The sequence below is a fragment of the Urocitellus parryii genome, chromosome 10, assembly GCF_045843805.1.
Source record: "Urocitellus parryii isolate mUroPar1 chromosome 10, mUroPar1.hap1, whole genome shotgun sequence".
Taxonomy (NCBI): Eukaryota; Metazoa; Chordata; class Mammalia; order Rodentia; family Sciuridae; genus Urocitellus; species Urocitellus parryii.
Genome location: NC_135540.1, coordinates 1273170 through 1297586, shown reverse-complemented (window position 1 = coordinate 1297586; position 24417 = coordinate 1273170). Strand labels below are relative to the sequence as shown.

General features: G+C 49.2%; 1 protein-coding gene across 1 annotated transcript in view; it reads left to right on the top strand.

The window, feature by feature from the left end:
* The window catches only part of Prdm5 (PR/SET domain 5), a 134022-nt gene that overhangs the window by 90608 nt on the left and 18997 nt on the right, over positions 1–24417 (top strand). Inside the window, exon 13 of the mRNA XM_077803368.1 lies at positions 6754–6839. Coding sequence (XP_077659494.1) covers positions 6754–6839 — 86 coding nt within the window. The remainder of the gene's footprint in view (positions 1–6753; positions 6840–24417) is intronic.

Here is a 24417-nt window from a genome sequence, read left to right as displayed (position 1 = left end):
ACACCAGCTGGTTTACCAGTAACTTGGCAGTGTTAATTTTCATAACCCTCGTATCTAACCTCTGAGGTCCACTCATTCTTTATAACTTGGTGATTAGAGTAGGGACATGGCAAGCATGCATCTACCTTCATAGGCTTTGAAATTCCACATGCCTGGGCTGGAGTGTAGAGGGGAGGGCATGGCAGGCTCTGCATCTAGCGCTGCGAAGGCACAGCAAAGCAAAAGCATGTGCCCTTGACTTCCAGGGTGACGGGCAGCTGCAAAGTCATCTGTGTCCAGCCTCTCATTTGCACTGATGCCTAGCTGCAGTGAGAGGTCTGCCAAGGGTGGCACAGCATGTGTGTGGTTCACAGACAGCTGAGGGCATTTCTGCTTCTTCCTCATAGGATCCCTGCGCTCTTACTATTACTGAGCTCCCTTCCTTCCATGAAGTTGAAGATACCTTCTCAGTGATGTATCAGCCAGTAGGGAATCAATGTGCTGGCCTGAGAACTGAGGGCTGAGCTTGTAGCCTTTGGCCTGTAGCCTTTCCCCATTCCAGCCATGGAGAAACCCCACGCAGCAGCTCTGTGCACTGTGTCATCACTGTCTATGCACATCCGCACCGTGGACCACAGTGTCAGCTCACAGCCGCCAAAGGTTGCTTCACCTCTTCAAATCCCAGTTCTTACAGCTCAACAGGGGACAGCTATGGTCCCAGCTGCAGGTGCTGTTTGAGAACTTTCCCGTGTGCCCAATGTCCATGTGTGAGGTCACAGGAGCTGCTACTGGTCTGCCTCTGCCCTGCGCCCGTTTCTGCCTGCCATTTGGTCACAGTCGCCTGCACATGCTCATGGTTCACTGTGGGACCCTCTATCCACATGGTTGTCTTGCTTGTCTTTATATGCCCCAGCAGCAGAGTGTGGATCACCAGAACATGATGAGAGTCATCAGCCAGTGGGCTCGGGGGTGTGGGGGCGGTGAGGGGACCCGCAGTGCAGCTGTGGCTGAGTGGAGGTGCTCTTGGGTCTACGTGATTATAGCTCTGTAATTTATCACTGGCTCCCTAAGTCAGATGAGAGGTGGCACTCAGAGGGTCAGCCAACATGGTCCAGCAGTTGCTGGGGGGTCACTGCTTCTGCATCAGGGAGAGCTGGGCTTGTTCAGCAGGGGATCCAAGCTTGCAATGGGAATTGCATGGATTGCTCATAAATTATGAGGGAAATTCTAGCAACTGTTTTTGGGTCTTCAGTGCTCTGGGTCAGAAGTTAATTACTCACCTGGAGTCCCACCGCTGTCGTGGTAATACATCCCGACTGTGCTGGCCTGCTCCCAGGCATATCGCGCCTGCGGATGAGCACGCTCATAAATCACTGTCTGGGGAAATGTTTCTTTCTTTCTTTTTTTTTTTTTTTGTAAATACCTGTGATCGTATTGGAAATAAAGGATCTGGGCTTTCACCCGTTGCTCTTCTTTGTTTTCCAATAATTACTCTGAGGAAATCATGCATTGTTTTCAGAATGTTTGTTCCACAGGAGCTGTGACCAAGGACAACTAACTATAGGACAAGAGTGACATGGCTAATGCACAAATAAGACAATTAACAAATTAATCAAAGGGAACTTAAACTTGCATTCCACATTTCAGTCAGGCAGGCACTGAAGACTTGGCTCTTCTTCTGTGGCTTCCTCTTGCCAGTTCCTCCAGAGCAGCCCCCAGGGCTTCCCTGCAGCCCTGCACTGTGTTCCTCTGGGTTTAGGGGAGCTTATTTCTGGTGCATGCTCTTGATTCTTCCTCTGGTGCTGTTTACACACCGCCCTGCATGTCCTGGCACCCTGGATCTGAGTGCCCATTCAACCCCCAGCTGCCGTGCAGGAAGGTGCTCTGAATGCCAGGTGCAGGCAGACTTCTGGTCTGAAGCTCCTCCAGAGGGAAACTGCTCGGTAAAAGCATTAGTGATTTTCCCACCGAAGCCTGACTCTACAACCAAACCAAATCACTAGCGAGCACACACCTCCCTTGGTGTCATTGCCCCTTGTCCTAGCAGTGGACATGCTCACAGCAGAGGTCTTGTTCTTGGTCAGAACTTTGAGACTTTGGCTGTATTTCCCCCTGCTCTTGGTAAACACTATTCTTTCGGTAGCACGTTTAGGGCCTCCTGAGGTCATCTTGTGCCCTCTGAACAAGTCACAAATGACAGGTGTCTTTTGTACACCTAGGTGGCCAAAGCCAGAGCACCATGATCAGGGTTTCTTTATTTCCTTTTCCTACCTAATTGTAGTTTTAAATTAACTCTTTACCACATTTTTTGCCCTCTATCTCACATTCTTTTGTTTGTTTATTGGTTTAATCAGTAAAATTCAGTTTCATAAGGTGCTGTTTTCACATTGGTGCATGACTTGTCCTTAGGTGAGGGCTGGTTCTTCTAATATCTTCATGATTTTATTGCCTAGAACCATGTTGGTCTTGATGAATCATCTTCACACAGGCATGCATTAAATTGGAGTCTGATTTTTTTCCTGTTGTTTTAGCCCTGCTTGGGTAGGCAGTTGCCCTCATAATGCTTTTTTTTGTTACAGACCGGAGGTGACTGTTTGGGCCAGGCTGGGCAGGTCAGGTGCCCCACATGGCAGCCAGATGTGCTCTTCATTACCACTGGTCTCTCTGGATTCTCTTCCCCAACCTCCTCACAACGGAAGACTTTGAAGTCACTTCCATCTCGACTGCACTGGCTGTGGGAATCTGGAAACACCCCTTCAAGCCCAGTTGGGAGAAACAGAGGTCCAGGACCCTGGAGCCTGAGTTCCACTGCCTCTGGCCTGCCTGCATTCAGTCCCTGGCTTCTCCTGCTGGCCTTGCTGGGGTTCTTCTGCCCTCTTCCTCAGCCCACTGGTCTTTCTTAACTCTGTCTCAGTATTCTCTTGAAAAATTTAATCTATTCCCCACCCCATTCCTAGAGCCCAGGTCTGTAGCTAGTAGATGGCAGGTGCTAAAAAAAAAAAAAAAAAAAAAAATCTGTTAAAAAATGAACAAATTAACTTAATGAAGTATCCACGAGGTGGCACTTTATAGTTACCTATTATAGTTAACATCATGTTTCTTTTTGTTCCTTGATGTGTTTAAAGAAGACAGTGGGTTTAAACCTCTTTTGGTGTCAGAACATAATTTAAAGACTACAACATGCAAAGCCCTCCTCAGTTTTCAGTCAAATGTGGAGTTTGCTGCCCACACAGTGTTCATTAGATCTGATTGCCATGGCCAAGTGTCCTGGGGAATGCCTGAGGTTCTGATGTCTTAATTGCCGTCTAGATGGTAATAGGTCTCAGGCACAGCTAGTGTGACAACATCTGCATTCACATGAGACCTGCTGAACGATGAGACACATGTTCCTCTCCTGCCTCCTGCATTTTCCTGATGAGTGTTGAAAGCCAAAAGAACGCCTGGATGCACCAGCCCCAGGCCTGGTTCGTGCCGCCGGGGACTGGGAGAGGCAGGTCTTTGCCCTTCACTGGGGAAGCTCAACCATTACGAGGGCTCAGCGGTTGCAGTACTTCCCACCTTGGCTCTGGGGCACAGTGGCTCCAGCTCTGACCCCTCCATCTGGCAGCCCACTGTGAGTCCTTTCTGTGCCTGTGTATTTGTTCTGGACTTGGGACATGAGCACCAGGTGGAAGTGTTGTGGCATGGGTTCAATGGCTCCTCCAGTGAGGACTCCCAGCACAGACTGGGATACTGAGGGTTGCCGCTGGCGTGTTATTCCCATTGACATTGGCTTTCAGCTTTTTTCTAATTTTAAGATTCACTGATTTTCTTGCCAGTGAGAATTTGAATATTATGATTAGTCTAAGTGAAATAAAGATAGTGGCATCTAAATCTACCTGAGATATTTAAAAATAGGGCTATGTGGCACCTAGAGGCTATGTTGGGTGAAGTCACACTGAAGGCTACTTCCTGTTCACAGCACAATTCTATGTGTAGATCAAAATGCTTCCAGTATCAGACTCCTACATAGGCATATAATATGTGGATCAGGTGAATGACAGTAATTATCACCTGTGGACTGCACAGGTATCCTTCAGTTTCAGATTGTGGGATAGCAGAAAGCTCTGTTATTGGAGGCCGAAAGAGGCAGGGTCACCCTGCGCATGCTGTGACTGAGGGGTTTCTGAAGGTTAATATGGTCCACCCAAGACTGCCCATATCTGATTTTGTTTGCTAGCTGTTCTGTTGGCCTTTGGAAGGCAAGACCCAATTTAAAGCTATGAGGAGTAGATTGTCTTAGGTCTGCTAGGAAAATCATGAAGTAACTTTATGTAACATACTGCTGTTTTTATCATGTTTTGTGTGTACTCTGGATTTGATTTGTTGATTGATTAAATTATTAATAGGTATATAAGAAGGAAACATTTCAGCATTTAAATTATTCTTCATAATTTATGAAGAAGAGTATTTGAAAGTGTGTGGAATTCTCTGAGGCAGGCGTTACCACCTGGGTGGCTCTTTCTGTCCTCCAGTGCTTGGCTTCTGGGCATAGGAGCCTCCTGGCTGCACCTGCGTGGCCAGAGGTCTTGCAGATGCTGGTGGACTATGTGCAGCTGTTGTGTTTTTGCTATGGTTCTCATCCTTGCGGGGGTGTAAGCCATTGGGGGTGTAAGCCATCGGGAGTGTCAAGGAGGTGAATCTCGTGGCTCAGGAACTGGATGCAGGGGAAGGGTGTAGAAAGGTGTCTTGGAGGGCCAAGTTTCTTTTTATTGCAATGAATTCCAGTTGTGTGTATTTAAATCACACATCGGTGACAGGGCACAACCTGCCGGTCCAGGGTTATAGGGAAGCCAATTAATGCATCCATTTGTTTTTGTTTTTGTGGCAAGAACAGCTACAATCTACTCATTTAGCATGAATCTTGTATACAGAATAATTTTATTACCTTGGGTCTTATTTGATCCACGGATAATCAGGACAGAAGGTGAATGTGTGGGGAATTTGAGTTGATTGTGCAGTATCCAAGTTAGGACTGGGACTCAGCAGAGACCTGGAATACGATAAGTATGGAATATCCCTGCAGGGCTAGCATTAGGTAGTATTTTCCTGGCTGTTTCCAGCCTTGGTTCTACCTTCTAGGTCTTGACTATCATTTGGTCCAGAATTCCCAGGGGCTATCAATCCAGGTTGATTTTCTCTCAGAATATGGAAATGTGGACCATCCGCGCAAGGAGCCTATTCCTATTTGTGCTACTGTTATCACTTAGCTCTTTGCATTTTGGAGTGGTTGTCAGTGGTTTACAGTGCCCAGTGGAAAGGAAGGGTCCTAGGTGTCCCTGCAAAGAGGAGAGACTGGGAAAGGTCACTCTGGGGCCCTGCACTTGGTTCTAGGTGGTGCTACTCTGGAAGCAGCGTGGGAGGCTGCCCTAGGCCTGAGCCACAAGCGTGGCTGCCTGTCTGGTGGTGCAGAGTCTGAGGCGGAGAAGAGGTGCAGGCAGCCCTCTCTCAGGAGCAGTGGCTGGTCAAGCAGTGGATGTTCATGGCTGCCCAGCAAGGGAGCTCCCTGGAGTAATACATCCGTGCCAGCCTGCATCCAGTGGGACCTGTGGGAGAAGAGGGGGAGTAGATACTGGGGGCAGGGGCCTGAGGGGATGGACAGATGGACAGAGCCTTGATTTGCATGATCTTTGAATGTAGGCTGGCATGGTGCCATGTCGGTGTGTTGTTAAATCAAAGACTGTGCTGGTGACTTTAAGCTGTCATCCACTCTAGATCATCAGGCCTTGGGGAGAGCACCTCCAGGCAACTCTGGGGGATCACACCTCACTATAGTCTTGTCCTCACAAAGTAGAATTTTGTGATGTATGTGTATTTGCTTGTCTTAAAAGTGTCCTGGCTGTCTTCTAAATCATAACTTCTGGGCAAGAGGTTCTTGGTTATATCAGAAAGCGAGGTATCCTCTCTGCGTAGTTCAGAGGCCAGTGGTTCTGCTTCATGTAGGTGTTTTACAAAAACCCTGAGATGGATTCATTTACGTGAAACTTTTTAAGCAAAAATAAGAAAACAACTTATTAATGAACTGGTTAAATTCAGGCTCCTGTGGTGGGCAATGGACAGTGCAGCAACAGAACAAATTGACTAACGCCAAGTACTTGTAGTGAGGTCTTGAACTGTGGAGACTTGATTGGGCTGGGATGGTGAAAGGAAGTGCAGTGAGCTCTGCTGGCCTGGCTCTTCCTGAGTGCTGGGGCGCTGGACCTCCCAGAGGCAGCCTGGGTCCTCCTGAGTCCTGGGGTACTGAGCCTCCCAGAGGCAGCCTGGCTCCTCCTGAATGCTGGGGCACTGGGCCTCCCAGAGGCAGCCTGGGTCCTCCTGAGTCCTGGGGCGCTGGACCTCCCAGAGGCAGCCTGGGTCCTCCTGAGTCCTGGGGTACTGGGCCTCCCAGAGGCAGCCTGGGTCCTCCTGAGTCCTGGGGTACTGGGCCTCCCAGAGGCAGCCTGGGTCCTCCTGAGTCCTGGGGTACTGGGCCTCCCAGAGGCAACCTGGGTCCTCCTGAGTCCTGGGGCACTGGACCTCCCAGAGGCAGTCTGGGTCCTCCTGAGTGCTGGAGTGCTTGACCTCCCAGAGGTGGCCTGGCTTATCGTGAGTCCTGAGGCACTGGGCCTCCCAGAGGTGGCTTTGTCTTCTCAGGCTATGTGGGATCCTTCGTGAGGCAGGACAGGGCACTGGGAGTAGGACATGGCATGCTCCGCCCTGACACTGTTCTGACCTGAAGTCTTTCTTTATCCATAGGTGAGCGTCCCTATCAGTGTCCTTACTGTGACAAAGGATTCAGTAAGAACGATGGGCTGAAGATGCACATCCGAACGCACACCAGGGTAAGACTGCTCCTGCCTCACTAACGGCAGCTGTAACATCCATGATGTACAAACCACGCTCACAGTAAAAAGAAAGTGTCCGACTTTATGTAAGAAAAAAGTGCTGCAACTGAAATTGTGTTTATGTTCATGATGGACATTTATAGATAACGTGTTTTTGAAAGGCCAAAGGGGGAAAAATTTCCAGCCCCCAAAATGTCTGATTCTTTGAATTGTGAGTCAGTTTCGGGAGTTATGAGTGACAGACTACCACTAAATAAATCTTTACAGTTTCATACTAGAAAATATGAAGGTTTTTTCTTGCAGAATACTTACAAGTGACAGGACATCCTTGTGAAGACGAGTCTGTCAGCATTTGGCCAGTGAGTAATACTTTCAGGAAAGATATCACCAGTGATCAACGTTGCAGCCTGTGACTGTAGACAGAGCCAGACCAGTTCTCTCAGAATTCAGTGGACTGCCTGGGGTGGAGCATGCCAGTGAGCCTTTTATGCTGTTCTGAATTCTGTTAATTTTCTTTCATGAATTTTTCTGTCCTTGAGCTTAGGCAGTTCAGACTCAATTTAATGAGCAGTGCAGATGGCATTTCCTTGGGACACCATGCAGTGAGACCCAGTGAGATGCCTGGTCTCTGAGACACCCTGTATCCAGAGGGGCTGGATGTACCTGAAGGCTTTAGTTGGTATTTTGATGTAGAATTTGAAAACTTACCAAAAAAAAAAAAAAATTGACCAAAGAATAAAGCTCTTGAATTGTGCAGTGTGGTATAAGCAGAAGGCCGAGGGAGGAGAGTTCCCTCTTTGGGGGTGTGGATGTGAGGCAGAGGAGTCACCATGACCCTGTGAGCTCAGGTCGGGAGGTCCTGCAGATGGAGTCAGGCAGCCATCTTGGAGGGTGACCACGTCTTGCAGTGTTGTGCTAACGTGTGAGACAGGCAGGCATGGATGGAGGGGCCGTGAGGACCTGGGGGGCAGTCTGGCTGTCTTTGGTTTGGAGAGGCTGAGTGGACTGGGGAGTGTGTCTGGTTTACAGCAGGAGAGCAGCATGGTGAGCTTTGTCATAGAACGCTTGCTCTGAGGCTGCTCTCCAGTGAGGACTGAGGGCAGCCCTGGAGACACAGACCCAGCTAGGAGGAATGGGGCCAGGTGAGTGGAAGGGGACCCACACCACATGGCCATAGATTTGAAATTGGGGAGCAGCTATGGGAGTCTCCTTTGAGAACAGTGGTGGCGAGGTTTAAACACGGTACACACAGGTGGTGAGGAGAGGCATCCCCAGGGAACCCGGAAACCTGGCAGGGCCTTAGGGACCTCCACATTCTCCACTGAGAGACAGGAAACACTCGGGGGGTTTAGAGAGAAACCCTGGGAGGGAAGGAGGCTTCACACTGCATAGACTGAATACTTGAGAACTTCAACTAGTTCTGTTTATTTATTTTATTTGTTTAATTAAATATTGTTTTAGTTGTTGATAGACCTTTATTTTATTTATGTATTTATGTACTGAGAATCGAACCCAGTGCCTCACACATGCCAGGCAAGTGCGCTACTACTAAGCCACAGCCCCAACCCCTGTTTATTTATTTTGATAAAGAGATTAAGAACAAATTTGATAACCTTTTTTTTTTTAAAAAATCATTATAATTTTGGAGAAAACTTAATTTTTTTTTTTAAACTTCATGGGTTTCTGTGTTATGGGGGCCAGAGATGTGGCTTCTTGCTGCCTTTGGAAACATCTTAACCTGGGTCTAGATCAGCACATGTCAGTGTTTCTAGGGCCCCCATGTCTGAGGGGAGTTTTCCATGCCTTGCCAGTGGCTCATGTAAGATGAATGGCCTTGGAATAGAACTCTGTTTTATTTGGCTCAGAATATACACCTGCATGAAAGCAGGCCTTATTCTATCACAGTAAGCTGCTTTTCTTTTGTAAATGGGAAAGTGAAACCATTTGAAAAATACCTTCCTTTTAGGGACCTGACATCATTGTCTTGCACCTTTCTTTCCTCCTTTGAGAAAGTTCTGTGTAATGGCCATCACTCCACTTCAGAGTCTACTGTGCTCTTATTCTCTGTATGATCTGTGCTTCTGAGCTAGGGGGCTCTCTTGAGGCCACTAGCAGTCAAGTCTCCAGTCCCTGGTCAGGAGTATTTCTGGCACGCAAGTGCTAGGAAGTAAGGCCTGCTGGGCCAGGCATTCTATAATGAGATGATTGGCCCCTGGGTCTCCACAGCCAGGGTAGGAGGTGGAATTTGAAAATAAAGTGCATTTTATCGTCCTGACACTTTTATTGGGCAAGGTTCTTACCCCATGGGACAAGAGGCTGAAGTCTTATGTGGAACTCGATTCTGTTTCACTGTTGAGGTTAACAGAGTAGAGTTGCATCCATGTGAGGAACTGAACACTACTCTCAAGACCACTGGAAATAGTGAGCTATTAGAGGCTGTTCAGATCCCAGGCACCAACTGTGATTTTTCTGCAGTTTTTTGATGGTCTGTACATTCTCATTCAATATGACTCTGAAGTTCTTAGGGGGACAGGAAGCTAGGATTGCTCACCTAACACATAGTATACATGATAAGCTGGTCTCCAAGACGATGCCATCAACTTCCTCCCTCCTGCATGCATGAGCTGCCCTCTCATCACCACCAAGAGTCTTGTTTTCCCTTCCTGTGCACCTGTGCTGGCCAGAATGCACTTGACCAGGAGAATGCAGCAGAAGTAATATTCTGGACGCTAGGGCAGGCCAGTTGGGAGCCTGACACCTTTTTCTTGTGTTTCTTGGGATCAACCTTACATGCTGTCCAGACCCTAAGTACCATGGAGGGGCCATCTGGGCACTGTACACAGCAGGCCTCAGGAGCTGCCAGCCCTTCAGCTGCCATCTTGAATGTCCAGGCTAGCTGAGCCTTCAGAGGAGGTCTGTGGCCACCAACACACTGTGACCACCAGGAGACTCTACATGAGAACCATTGCAGAGCCCCCCACTACTCTCAAGACCACTGGAAATAGCGAGCTATTATAGACTGTTCAGTTAGTGAACAAAATTGCAACAATGACCAGATATTAAAGACAAAATAATAATGTGTCAAGTTTAGGGGTGGTTTATTGGGTAGTAATAGACAACTCCAGCAAGAACTAAATATTGCACAATGCTAAATAAGTACTATTTTATTTATAGAGTGTGTTTCTATATTTTAAAGTGATGGACATTTCTGGTTAGAAAGTTAAAGCAAGCACTTTGTAAATGTTCCTGAACAAAAGCAAGGTGTTGATCACAACGTGCCATTTACCAATGGTAGTATTTTTTTATTAAGGAAATATTAGTATTATTTTTTAAACATTGTTTAAAAAAATAATACTAACATTGTTTAGAAAGGCATAAATATTCTAGAAAAGATATGAGAAGCCCAGAAATGTGCAAACTTTAAGGCTTTAATCATAATTATGTATTATTTACTCCATAGATCCAAAGTCAGATGGTAGACTTCCTTATGTAACACTGAAATTTTAAAATTATACATTAAGTTAAAATAAGAGCTTTCTTTGGTTTTATTTGATTAACAGGTAACTACTATATGTATTGCAGGAGTATGTGGTGTGATATTTCAACACATGCGTGTGGCGCTCTGTCTTATATTTGGTGTGCTAGGGCTGGCTGACAGGTGGGCGGTGCCCTCCGGCCGTGGCCTGGACCCGTGTGGTTCTTCAAGCTTCTGCCTACCTCTTCCACTTATCACTCTCTTCAGTCGGCATACTGGAGGGAAATAAGTGAAAATGATGTCAGCAGGGGATAAGGTTAAACCCACCTCCTTAGTGGAAGAGGAATTAGGTTCCTTGCGAGCTGAACTACTTCACTATTCAGGAGGACACTTTTTAACTCATGGCTGTCACTGTGTCACTCATGGCATGTTGTTGTGCCAGAACTGTGAGATTGATCTCAAACTGTCCCCTCAGGTCCCTGGATGCAGGATCATTCACGTACCCTGCAGATTGTTACTAAGCCAGCTGTATCAGGACAGTACCAGGTCCTAGATATGCACAGTCGAAAGGGTAGTACACAATGCCTGGGAGTTTCAGGGGCCCCCTGTGGATGGAGCACAGAGTGTGTGGAGGATATAGAAAAAGAGAGATGGGGGGCTTCTGGGGTAAATGGACGACAGACCTTGGGGTCTCTGAATGCTGGAGGATGTCTTTGAGTGCCGACAACCCCTGGAGGGTCGCTGGCCAGAGCAGGTTTTGTAGGTCTGCTCATTGCCATGGCCTGTGCCAGCTTCACTAGTCAGCAGGTGGCTAGGCCAATCTCTCAAGAAATGTTTTGGGGGCTGGGGTTGTAGCTCAATGGCAGAGTACTCACCTAGCATGTGGGAGGGAGGCAGGGGGTTTGACCCTCAGCATCACATGAAAAGATAAATGAATAAAATAAAGGTATTGTGTCCATCTACAACTAAAAAGAAAGGTAATCAAAAAAGAGACTGGAATTCACGGGCCTTAGACTGTCCTCATCCTTCTGGTTGCCAGCTTCCCTGCCCTTGTGGTTTGGGCAGAGATGAGGGTGATTCAGGAGACAACCCAGGTCACTGTCCTTAGAGAGGGTGGGGCTTTGTCAGTGGCCTCCTGCTACCTCCACATGGCCCTCTCCTCCAGTGGCCTCCACCAGTCTCCATGTGGTCCCCCTCCTCTACAGTGACCTCTTTCACTCTCCACGTGGTCCCCCTCCTCTACAGTGACCTCTTTCACTCTCCACATGGTCCCCCTCTTCTTCAGTGACTCTTATAGTCTCCACATGGTCCCCCTCTTCTTAGTGACCTCTGTCACTCTCCACATGGTCCCCCTCTTCTTAGTGACCTCTGTCACTCTCCACATGGTCCCCCTCTTCTTAGTGACCTCTGTCACTCTCCACGTGGTCCCCCTCTTCTTAGTGACCTCTGTCACTCTCCACATGGTCCCCCTCTTCTTAGTGACCTCTGTCACTCTCCACGTGGTCCCCCTCTTCTTAGTGACCTCTGTCACTCTCCACATGGTCCCCCTCTTCTTAGTGACCTCTGTCACTCTCCACGTGGTCCCCCTCTTCTTAGTGACCTCTGTCACTCTCCACATGGTCCCCCTCTTCTTAGTGACCTCTGTCACTCTCCACGTGGTCCCCCTCTTCTTAGTGACCTCTTTCAGTCTCCACGTGGTTCTTTTCTCTAGTGCTTTAGAACCAGAACAAGACACTTGTGACTACAATTGAAAGTCCCCTCATGGGCCCTTCAGACCTGGCAGAAGAGACGGGCATTTTAAGTGGAAAACTTTATCCTGCCCCAGGAGAGAACAGGAGCACTAAGGCAAGGTTACAGAGCTCTCAGGCCTAACCAGACTGAATCCAAGAGTGTCGACCAAGGTGTTGCTGGGGCTTCTCTGCTTATTATCTTTGAGCACCCAAGTGACAGGAAGTGTAGACAGAATTGTGCCTGAAGGGATTATTTGTGGAGTTGTAGGTAAACTGATTTATCTTGCTGTTGTTCTGAACACGGGGATAAAACCAGACCCCTGTGTTGTGAGTTGGAAATGCTCAGGCTTACACATGTTTTGCCTTGATTATCTAAGATAATTTCTTAAGAATTAAAAGCAAAAGGGTTTGTCTTTGTGAGTGCTGTGGCATTTTCCATTTATCTTGCTCAAGGACTTCAAACAGTTGTTGCACACATAGCAAACTCCTGATTAAAGGAACTCTGACTCATGTGGTGTGTCTCCAATTGCAACTCGATGATTGGGAAGAGCACCATCTAGTCCCCGTTGGCGGACTCCGCTTTAGTGAGTTGGCTTCTGTGTTATGTGCTTGTACTGAAGGAATGTTCAGGAGAAGGTTGCAGCCCTCTGGAGCCTGGGGAGGATACAGCACAACAGGGACCATGGTGGGGGTCTTAGGTGTGGTGGGTGCACACAGCAGCCCAGCTCTGCGTGGGAGGAAGGTGTCAGGAAGAAGGAGAGCATGGTGGCCGTGTAGATGACTCAGTAGCCTTCATGTGAATGGGAAGGAAATGGCTGGGCACATAGGGTGCTCCAGGAGGAGGGGAGCAGCCGAGGCCCAGGCAACCCCGCAGCAGAGAGGCAGCTGCAGTGCCATGGCTGGGGGCAGCCAGCACCCCGGAGCTCACACACTGCCTTGACCTTGGAGCTTCACGCTGTGCTCCCCACGCAGCAGGTGCTGACACCCAGTAGCAGGGACAGTCCTGGCAGTTTGTTCAGTCACTCCCCAGGATGACTCGAGCATCTGTGTGTATCCACTGACATGGCATGGGACCCCGTGTTCTAGAGAATACGGTTTGAGAAACGCTGATCTAATCCACCCCACCCACAGCTGCCGCAGTACTTACAACTGAAAACTTTGAACACATGTCACAGTCAGCGCCAACCTGGCAGTGGCTGCTCACTGCCCACGGGAGGGAGCCCAGCGGTGGGTGGAGGTGCGGTGTGTCCTGGCCTGCCAACTCCTGCTTCTGCACCCTGTTCCGACCCAAACATGCAGGCCACACTGGGTTTGGCCTGTGGCTACCACGCATCTTCTCTCAGAGTTGACCACATTTTCCTGAGTCCACTGCCCCATCTGAGGCCTCTTCCCCCACCAACCCCTCCATGGGGGCCAGGGCTCCCCTGCAGCTCGGGCCAGCTGTGCTCTCTGTGCCTTGAGTTGTTGGTGTGTCAGTCACCCCACGCAGCCAGGTTTCCGCCCGCACAACACTGTTAGCCTTTTTTCTTCTCCACCCGTGCAGTCCTGCTGCCCATGATTGTGTCACGTGATTTGGAACCTGCTAGTGTTTATGAATCTTCCCTGTAAAGATGGAGACTTTCTAAATAGCTACTCATAAGTGTTAAAAAGAACAGAGTGTTGCAATCTGGCCTCAGCCACCAGGAGGGGAGGCCAAGTCAGAGGTGTACCCAGACCCACCTGTGGTGGCACCTAGGAAACCCCATGCTAGGCAGGTTCAGGAGCTGTGAGGAGCCGAGCCCTCTGTGCCGACCCAGGAAGATGGAGAGGTGGCAATGAGCCCAGGCAGGCTTTCCCTGTTCTCAGCAGGGGTGGGAGCGAGAAGATGAGCAGTGATTCTAGAGCCCCCTGCTTGTAAGAAATAGCAACTGGGAAGTAAGACAGATGCCCACGCTCAGCAACTCCATCACTTGAACTGTTTCTAGTTTTATATCACATTATTTTTTCACATTACAAAAGTGGCCTTTCAGGTTGAAACTAAGGAATTTGTAAGTAGTTGTTAAGTATTGCTGTCACCTCTGTAAGAAAAAGGTGCAGGGCATGTGTTTGTTGGTCAGCTTTCTGCTGTTGGGACAAAATGCCTGAGATAAACAACTTAAAAGAACAGTTTATTTTGGCTCATGACTTCAGAGGTTTAGACACATGTTCACTTGGCTCAGTCACTGTGGGCCTGAGGTGCGAACATCATAGCAGGGAGCATGTGGTGGGGGGATGCTGCTCACCTCCTGATGGCCTAGCATCATAAGCAGAGGAGGACCCGGGTCCCTGGGCGCCCTCCAAGGGCAACACCCACAAGGGCATACCCAGTGACCTCACTTGCTCCTGCCAGGACCTGCCCCCTAAAGAGCACACCCCTCCCAGTATCACCACAGGCTGGGGACCAAACCTTCAACTGTGGCCTACAAGGATGCTGAGGGACATTGAAGGTCCAAGCCATAACAGGGAACCATTCTAAAATTTCTTAGTAGTTGGTGTCTTATTTTTGGTGCAGTCTGGAGTCAGACTGTCACAGCTGGAAAGCATGCTGGAGGGCATTTGATCCCCTTTCAAAATGAGAGGATTTAAATGAAAATATGCTAATGGCCTGCAGTGGTCAGTTAGGCAGGAATCTTATTCTTTCTTTGAGGTATCCCTCAAATCAATGTGATGACGAAATAAAAGAACCTGAGAAGCTGTTTTAGCCTGAGAACAGGTCTGTCAGGCCTGTTAAAGGTACTGGGGTGCCTGCCTCAGGAAGCAGATGTATGTTCCGGAGCTGCTCAGTAGGCAAACTTGACCTCTGCAGAAGGGTGTGCTATCAAAAGAAACCTGGTGAGCAGGTGCACCTGGGTGGGCAGTCCACCTGATTGTATCCCTGATACAGCGCTGCCCCTGGCTCTGACAGAGGAGTTCAGGGTTACAATGTACACAATTGGCTAATTTTAAAATTGGGGTGGGAAAGAGAAGGGCTTTTGTTAAAATGGCTTCAAATGGGTCTTACATCCCAATTAAGGCTGAATACTGAATTCTGAAAATGGACACTGGACTTTTGTGTTTCTCATGGATCAGTCTCCAGCTGCCTCAGCATTTTGAGTTTTAGTGCTGTTTTAAGTAAAAGTGTTACCTCTTCTAAAAGCATCCCATCATCTTCTTGGGAAGATGCCATGCTCCTGGCTGGAGCTAGGGGCTGCCTGGCTGAGTGACCTGCTGTGTTATTGTGTTTTGTTACCTCAAGACCAAGGTCATTTATAAGTACACAGCTGATTACAAAATGTAGTTATTGAGAACATAGAATTTACTAAACAATTAGGATTCTATATTTCTTATGACTATTGGAACTCGCCTATCTCTTCTATAAAGATGAGAAACCTTATAAATAGATCTTCATTAATGTGGAATTGATAGAGTTTCTAAAAATATATAAAACAAATTAAATCATGTGTCTATTTAATGCTAGATGCAAATAAGCATATTTTAGAACGGATGGCTGTTTATTGGCTATTATATGCATTGTGATAGGAGCTTAGCTGTTCAGTCTTGTCATGAGAGCTTCCCAATAATCAGTGAACTTTGCATAGTATTTTCAGTTTCAAGAATGTAAAATAGACCAGGCGGCTTCCACAGTCTTTGTGTTCAGCTTCCAGTCCTTTAGACAATCTCTGTGAGCTCAGCAAAACTGCATGCATCCTCCAGATCCCTCTGATGCCTGTCCTTGTCTCAAGGTAGCTCAGTGTGGACCACCTTGCCAGACAGTGAGGGGCGGTCCAGAGCTGGTCAGTCAGATCATTGTGTCCCTTTCTTCTTCCGTGTCTGCAGATGAGGCTTCCTAGTCCAGCTTGAGCTGTGCCTGAGGGGGCTGCTGGCACTCACTGTCACATCCTCACTCCAGGCAACAGGAAGGCCCAGGGCAAGGGCTCTGTGGACTCCTGAAGCTCACTGTCACACTCCATACATGAGTTCCTGTTAGTAAAAAGGAGAATGTGGAGACGACTGGTATTTCTCCAGTCCCACCCTAGAGCCTTCTCTCTAGACTTGGGTTGGTTTTGTTCTGTTTCAGCTGGAATGTCCTCCTCTGTTTTCCTGCCTGCTTTTCTATCTAAATAGGATAAAAACAGAGGAAGCCCCATGCTTAGCTGTCCCTTCCCCATCCCCTCTGGCCTCCACAGCCTCACCTTCTCCCTGAAGCACCCACCCTTGGGAAGATGCCGTGCTCCTGGCTGGAGCTAGGGGATGGCTGGCTGCTGGAGCTCACCAGGCACCTGCTGAGCTGACCACAAGGCATTGGCACAGGGCTTCTGGTGGCTGGCATGACAGTCTAACTGCCTGCATTGCCCAGGGTGGTGAGGAAACATCAGGCCTGTATAGGACCCAAACGTGTGGTGAGAACAGCTTCATCCCCCTTGGGCAGCCCTGATGGTACTAATTAATCCAGAGCTTCTAGGATGTCTACATGTCCCCTTTGTGAAGTTGACTACCAAGAGAGTATGTGGAGCACTGAGCAGGTTTAGTTAAAATAAAATTCTATAAATATTTGGCATTGGAGCTGATTGCTCGTTCACCACCACTCTATTATCTTTAGACTGTAATAATATACTTCAGGATTAAAAGGAAAGTACGTGCTGTCTGAAATCTATAAAGAGAGTTTTTCTTTGTTTTTAAGAAAGGCAATATACAATTAATTTTAAAAAGAAATAGGGTCATTATTCTTAGGAAAGTAATACATTTTTTCCATACCATTTTCTTCCTGAAACAATTTTATATTCATCATGCACTCTATTCAGAGAGTTTTAATTACTAAAGTATCATAAGAATCTTGAAATAACTGTCTATTTATATAAAAGTCCCATTAATGGCTTCCAAGAACAATGCCACACTGAGGTTCATACATAATTTCTTTCTTCATAAAGTCACCTAGTTATATTTTCATAATTTGTGAGCCTTTTTCAATTTGGAATTACATTATTTGTTCTCATGCATATTGTGATAATAAGGAGAAGGAAGCAGGTAATGTGATACATAAAACACCTCGCCATGTCAGTGTGTGCCGAGCATTCAGATGAGCCAGATCCTAGGACATGGGGTTAGCCTCCCATGTGACAGGCAAGGGGGTCAGGCCAGGCGCAGGTGGGAGGTTCGTACTGAGCCACGGATGTCCATGCTGCCTCCCCGATGGACCTCTGGCCTCAGTCGGTGGCCTGCGTCTCGAGGAGACGCACAGTTGCAAAATGCTCTGGTTTAAGTGCTGCTGGGGTTTGTGGCAAGGTAATGAGGAAAGCAGTGGCTGAGGGGCAAGGGCCCCGTTGGTTCAGGCCAAAGTACCTTTGGGTGCTTCAATCTGCTCCAGGGCAGAGCCCCTATTCTTGCTGTCCTCATTTTCACCCCAGCAGTGGCTGTAGGGCTTTGACAATGTGGCTGTCCCTTCTCATGATGAGGTGCAGCCTGCCGGAGCCTAGGTTGAATCCTTCTGCTCCATTCCATCCTGACCTCACTGCAGAGAAAACGGCCTCCTCTGGGCCCTGCATCCTGCCCCTGGGCTTCCCTCTTTGGTCCTGACACATGGTGGGACCTTTCCTTGCATCAGCTCTGGCCGCGCCCTCAGGCCCGCTTGCTGCAGTCTCCATCACCTTCCCGCAGCACTCTGTCCAGTCCAAGCACATTCCTGGTGTGTGCTTTCTGTTTAGAGTCTCTCCCCATCAGGGACACATTGGTACTGTGGATGTGACCTCAGTCCTTCCTTAGTGACCTGCGTCTGATGCAGCACAGCTGAGCACTGGGAGGATGCATGTTGGTTGGAGGGACAGTGGAAGGTATGGATTTGCATAAAATTTGTGGATGTTCCATGGTCTGTGGTGCCACAGTGGACATCCACTACAGGAGGAAGTCAGCCACTTTGTGGTTTTATGAGCATGTGGATACCCTCAAACATAGCCACGCATTCCCTGAAATTGCTATTGTGTGGAATCAGCACATGTAGTCTTTGCATTCACACACACACACACACACACACACACACACACACACACGCACACACACATCCCTAATTTAGTTTCCATGTCATTCTGTGTTCAAGGTTGTAAATAATAGAAACCAGGATGGGGAACAACTTACCAAACACCTTTTCATCACTGTGTTATTTATTTATCCTGCAAAGACACATTAGGCAGAGAGTGTTTTCCCATGGTTTTTCTTTCTAAAGCTCTGACTCACAGTGGTTTTGAGGGTGCTGATGGCCTGTGGTCTCCAAGCTGGATTGTGACAGATGAACAGGATGGATTACTGATTTGAGATTTGGTGTTCTGGAAATCATAAAGCAGGAGGAGTGGGGACTGGGAGGCTCTGGGGGCTGGAAACCATATCTGAAGGCTTTTACCCCAGGGTTAGTGGTGGAGCTAGGACAAGTTGTGAGTGACCTAAACCACCCACCAGAGAACCTGTTGTTATCATGACAGAGTCGTCAGAGGTCTCATGTTCCTCAGTGCTGCTTTTCTGCTGCAGCCAAAGGTAGTAGACATTTGAGCAGCTCTTTAAGCTTTCTGGCCCCCTGCAGCTACAGCATGGGATGTGACCAGATCCCAGACATCTCAGCACATCCATGCCAGACAGGCTGGGTCCTGGCCCAATACCAGCACATCAATGGGGCTGATTCCAGCGCTTTCCCCCAACTGGCCTCCACATGCACTGGCTAATTCCACGTAGGTCAAGCTTTGCTGTTGTCCTACTGTGCGTCATATCTGTGCACTGCCCATACACATACCGCCACACACATGCCCTATATGGATCTGGGGGCTACTGTGGGCTGCTGCCTCAGCCGCCTCAGCTGGTCAGTGAGTGCGTGCACTTGGTCTGTGTTAGAGTCAGCGCTGTGCTGAGATGTGATGGGCCTGGCCACTCTGGGCCTGCTACAGGCCTGCCTCTGCAGAGGTAATAAGGGAAGGCACTAAAATCAGCATGTGCTTTTACATGTGGAAGCAGAGTATCATGCCATCGCCCCACCCCCCCACCCCCCAATGACATTCCACAAGGAAAACAGTCCCTAACATGCAGGACAGCATATCACCAGGCAATCAGGCCTCGAGGACTGAATCTGAAGTTGAATGATAAATTCTGTCCCCGTTTTCCAGCTGGCAGGGCACAAGTGGGTTCTCCAACACCTGTCCTGTGAGAGCATCCACTGGTGTTAGGCTGCCAATCTCCAATGTCCCTGTGACAGGTGTGCATTCAAGGCTCCAGAGGACTGCCTGTACCCAGCCCACCTCCACCTGGTCCCTGGGGCTGGCATGTGTTCTCTCTTGTCTGGGGGAAAGTCCCTTGGAGAGATTGACTATGCACTTTGTTGAGAGAGGAAAAATGTGTTTCTCTAAGCCTTTGGGCCTCGCTGTGGCTTAGTTCCTGTAGATATGATAGGGGTGGCAGTACTGAGTCTTGTGCAGGTGTGTTCACTAGGCTGCCTGTACCTGGCTGCCAGTGCCCAAGGTCCCACTGCCCTTCTGGCAGGAGGCGGGCCACAGGGACCCTGTGGGCAGGCTTTTCTTCCATATTCAGTGCTCTGTAAAGGCATGGGACATCTAAACCAAGAAGCAAGCAAAGAAACAACAGGAGGAAATCAGCTCCATGTGCAGAGGAGTACTAGGAGCTGAATGCTGGGTGCCAGGAGGCTCTCTGGCCTGTGGGTTCAATAAGAGCAGGAGACTGCTTCCTTCAGTCCCTTTCTTTACCTCCTAATTCTGACCGTGCTAGGCATTTTCTGTACCCTATGCAGTTCATAAGTGGCTCTCTGGAGCTTGGCTGCCCTTGTTCCCCCACCTCCCCCTGCAGCACCTGCACCCTGACCTGGCCCCCTGGGCACACGAAGCCGGTCTTCCCAGTGGGGGCCTGCGTAGGGGGAAGGCCAATGGAAAGCTGCTGCCTCCCTAGATGGCATGAGTCCTCCTGCAGTGGGATAATAATCAGGGCCAGGGAGGGGAGGCTGTGTCAATATGTGGGGTGCATCTACATGGTGACAGGTGTGTGCTGTCCCTGAATATCCATTATCAGTATCCATTGCAGCAGGCTGTGGTCCTCACCGCAGGTGCCACTGTTTACTACAGAACCCGACTGGGTGCTGCCCGGCTCTGAGGTGCCCCTCCTGGAGTGCTCCACACTGTGGTTTCTCAGGATGCTCTATCATCAGGGTTCCAAAGCCAGGCTGGTCCTGGGCCAATTCAGAGGATTGGTCTCACCTGACATGGTTCTCAAAACAAATCAGCAAGAGGCTGCTTCCTAAGGACCACACTGGGCCCACAACAACCAAACCCGTGGTGAGAAGTCACCACTGCCTACAAAAACTAGGGAAGCTGGGTATGTGCCAAGGTCCTATACATGGCTGCAGGGTGACTGCTCCCAAGGCAGGAACTTGCCGTGCAGAGGCACAAGTGATATTGGGGTGTGCAGTGTCACCAGAGAGGACACAACTTTCACAGACCCTCACCTCTGTGGAAGGGGATCAAGCTCAGATATGCTCACAGAAAAAAGGTAAAGAGTGAGGGTACTGATTTTCTGAATTTATGAGTGCTCTGCAGTTGCCCTAGGAATTTAAAATGCTTGTGATACATTTGGAGAACCAAAATTTCCCTACTATTGCAGCCCCCCTGTTGTATCTTCTTTCTCCTGTTTTCTGGTCTTTCAGATTGACTGGCTTTTTTCAAAACATGTAATGACCTTTGAGCAAGGTGGACTCTGGAGGCTGCTCTGGGGTCCCCACCTGTGTTTTCATCAACTTGGGGCTTGGAGGGCAGATCTGTGCTCCAGCTTCCTGCTGCCCTTGCAGTGAGCCTGGTAGAAGGAGCACCCTGCTGGATACCAGCCTTAGCCGCATGGATGACAACCCCTTCCTGCTGGGCTCCTGCTTTCAAAATCCTGTGGTGGATAAGTACACCGTTTCTTGGAATGAGCTGTCCCATTCCTGAGGCTTTGCATTTACACACTCCTTTCTCTGCAGACCTCTGGGGGAGCCCTATGGTCTTATTCCAGGAAAGACTGCAAGTCTCAGGCTCACTGGTCGTCTTGGAACCAGCAAACTGCACTGGGTCAGCTCTGCGTCTCTGTGATGGGCTAGAGATGCCTCCAGAACGCAGAGCTGGGGGCTGTGGCAGCCCGTCTCCTTTCTTTTCACCCTCACTGGCGCCTCTGAGATCGACAGGGGCAATTGGTATTGGCTGCACACCACATTCTGAATTGTGCAGCAGTGAAAGCTGTGTTCGGTGGACACTGAGCTCCTGCAACGTCCTCTGCCCTGGAGAGCCTGCTGCCCTATGCTGAGCATTTAGCACATTTCTGCCTCAGCGACAGGCTCAGTTATATCATCTGACCATGAGAGTGACCTCTGTTGCTGACGGAGCCCTTGTAGATTGAGTGTGGCATGTAGGTCGGAGTACTAGTTCATGTACAGGAAAAGACCTTTGTACAGGAAGCAGTTAATGTTTCTCATCCTAAGTTTTTCTTGGGTCTTGGCTGGATTAGAAAGCCTAAGCTCCAAATTTGCCAAGAATGTTCTGTGGGCAAATCAGCCTCCTTGCAACTGCAGAGAGAGAGAGAGAGAAGAGGAAGAAAGAGGAAGAGGGAAGGAGAGGGAGTGGCTATTTTTTTTAATTTTGTTTTTAGTTGTCAATGGACCTTTATTTTATTTATTTATATGGTGCTGAGAATCGAACCCAGTGCCTCACACATGCTAGACAAGCCCTCTACCGCTGAGCTACCACCCTAGCCCAGGAGAGGCTATTTAACGTGCGAGACTTTGTCATTATAATTGTTACGATAGAGCGCAACCCATGGGGACAGACGATACATGACCGTAGATCAGGGCAACCAATCAGCACCCTGGGCTCTCAAGCTCCAGCAACTGGTTTTCACAGCTGACTTCCTTCTGTCATTCAGAAACCCAGCATTTTTGTGAAACCCAGCATTTTTGCCTTGGACACTATGTTTGCCTGTCAGTGTGTCAGTGTGTACGTGTGTGCTTTCATCTTTTCTACTGCTCCTCTATATTTTCTTGATATCTATCTTCCTTACATCCCCTTCTCTTTCCCTTGTATCTTCATTATAACTTGCATTGACATTTCAAAACTGGATTCATAATTTTTAAGATGGTGAGTATGACCTTTCCATTATGATGAAATTTTCCATTAGTCTTCGGTAAGTTCTGAAAATGTCTAAGCCGTTGGGATCACGCAGGAGAGAAGCCGTTTCTCTGAAGGTGACGAGGTGGCTGCCCTTTCACTGCCCTTTCACTGGGCCACCGCTCTCTCTCCCACACAGGGAGCACTCCTTTCAGTGTACATCCCTCTTTGTTCTCAGAGCCCTCCCAGCTGACATGTCTGCAGCCTCCTTTATACCCTGCCCCACATGTGCAGGAAACACACTGCTGTGGGGGGTGAGCCCTCCCGTCCCTAGAGCTGCTGTGTGCTTCAATCTTAACAGGCATTCGTGGGCTTAGATTTTCCTTCGTGTGTGGTGCTCAACCTGAGCTACAAGTGTCCCCTGTCTCCTTGTAGGGCCATGAGAGCATGGCATGATGATGGGAAGACATAGGCAGTGGGAAGGTCCCATCCTAACTGAAAGTCCTTAAAGGATAAGAATGAATCAAGGCTCATGTGAGAGGTTCAGAGGGAGGGCTGCCCGCAGTTGGTGAATGCAGTGTCTGCACAAGGCAATCGGCCCTCGTTCCTCACCGTCCCTCGCTCTGCACAGCAGTTCCTCATGCCCCAGCATGTGCGCCGGCAGCCCAAGCAGCTTGCGTATCTGCATCCACAGGTAGGAGAGGCGCCCCCAGACTTACCACAGTGGCGCTCTAAATCTGGCTCTGTGAGGACAGCAAATCCCATTCTCCACTGAGACTGACACCCCAACATGTCTGCCAACTGGAATCCCCTGCATCCATTAAAAACACCAAGCCCAGGCCACATCTCCCACCCTGAATCCTCCTCATGGGGCCCAGTGGCTCCTCACTGGGCTGGGGAGCTCCTGCCTCCAGGCAGAAGGGGAGCACCCTGTGGGCAGGGGTAGAGGAAGGGAGGGCATGGGCAGCATAGCACCCCCACCAGGCCACGGCTTGCGGGGTAGGCATTCTCTTGAACTCTGCCCTCTCTACCTGGGCATACAACCTGGGCATGCTGCTAAACACAGAGTTCTCCATCTGCACAGCCCGAAGGACCACAGCAGCTACAATGTTGCCTAACCACTAACTGAGTCCAGTCTTCAAAGGTGTGCCACACTCTGCGGGGTAGCTAAGCCTGTGGCTGTCCTGACCACACAGTGCGGACAGCAGAATGTGTCAGCAGGGGGCGGGGCAGAGGTCGGTGGGGCACACCCTGGTGATCTTCACTGTCACCCTGTAACGCCTTGCTCCCTCAGACGGGCACGCCCCCCACAGGCTGCCCCAGCACACCTCAGAGCTCCTTGGAGCCTTACACCAGCACCTGGTGGGGGCTTCCTGGGGTGGCCCAGGCCTCTGTGTTCATGATAAAGATTCCCAGATGACTTGAACTTACCAGTGGCTTGAAATCCAGTGGGCTAGAAGTTGGGAGTGTGCGAGAGAGGTTTCTCCCCCATGTTCCTAACAGACTCATTGGAGTCATGGCTACAGCCCCAGCGGAGTGAGCTTTGGAGCTGATTTTGAGTCTTGTTTGTGTGCATTGTGTTCGGTCACCTCAGTGGGGGTGGAGCTCCCTGGCTGCCCAGGATGTCACTTCCACACATTATTCTGTGGGCCTCAGGCCCAAATGGATTGAAGAGGGACCTTGTTTCTGTTCAAAGACTGCATACAACACATTGATACAAAAATCAGTCTGTATGTACTGTACATATTTTTAGTTTTCTATGTGTGGATTGCACAATTCATTTTCCCAGTTTACAGAAAGTCTGTTTTCCATTAGCTGCAATGCAAAGCCAGTTATGGATGTGTCATGTAGCAACCTGCTTTAACTACTCTCCCAGCTGTCGAAGGAGACATGTCCTGTCCCTGAGAGCCATGAATCTAAGGGCATTGTTACTAGGCCATGGGTGTGTGGTCATATGTTGAGAGATCACACTGGCTGCAAAAGTAGGAGGGGGAGGAAACGCCACATGAGAGACCTCTGTGAAAGGGCCTCCTGGTGAGGCTGCCTGGTAGAGGGGGACGCGGGGCCTGTTGTGTGCCACTGGTCACACTGAAGCCTGCAGGAACCACGAGGGCCTGCTGTCCTGCGGCTGCGGGCTTGTCCTCAGCCATGGGTAATAGGACCCTGTGGGGCCACATTTGGCAAACCCTCTAAGTCTTACCTACAATTTTGATGCTCTTTGGAACCCAGACATCGTCTGGTGATCACAAGGCTAGTGT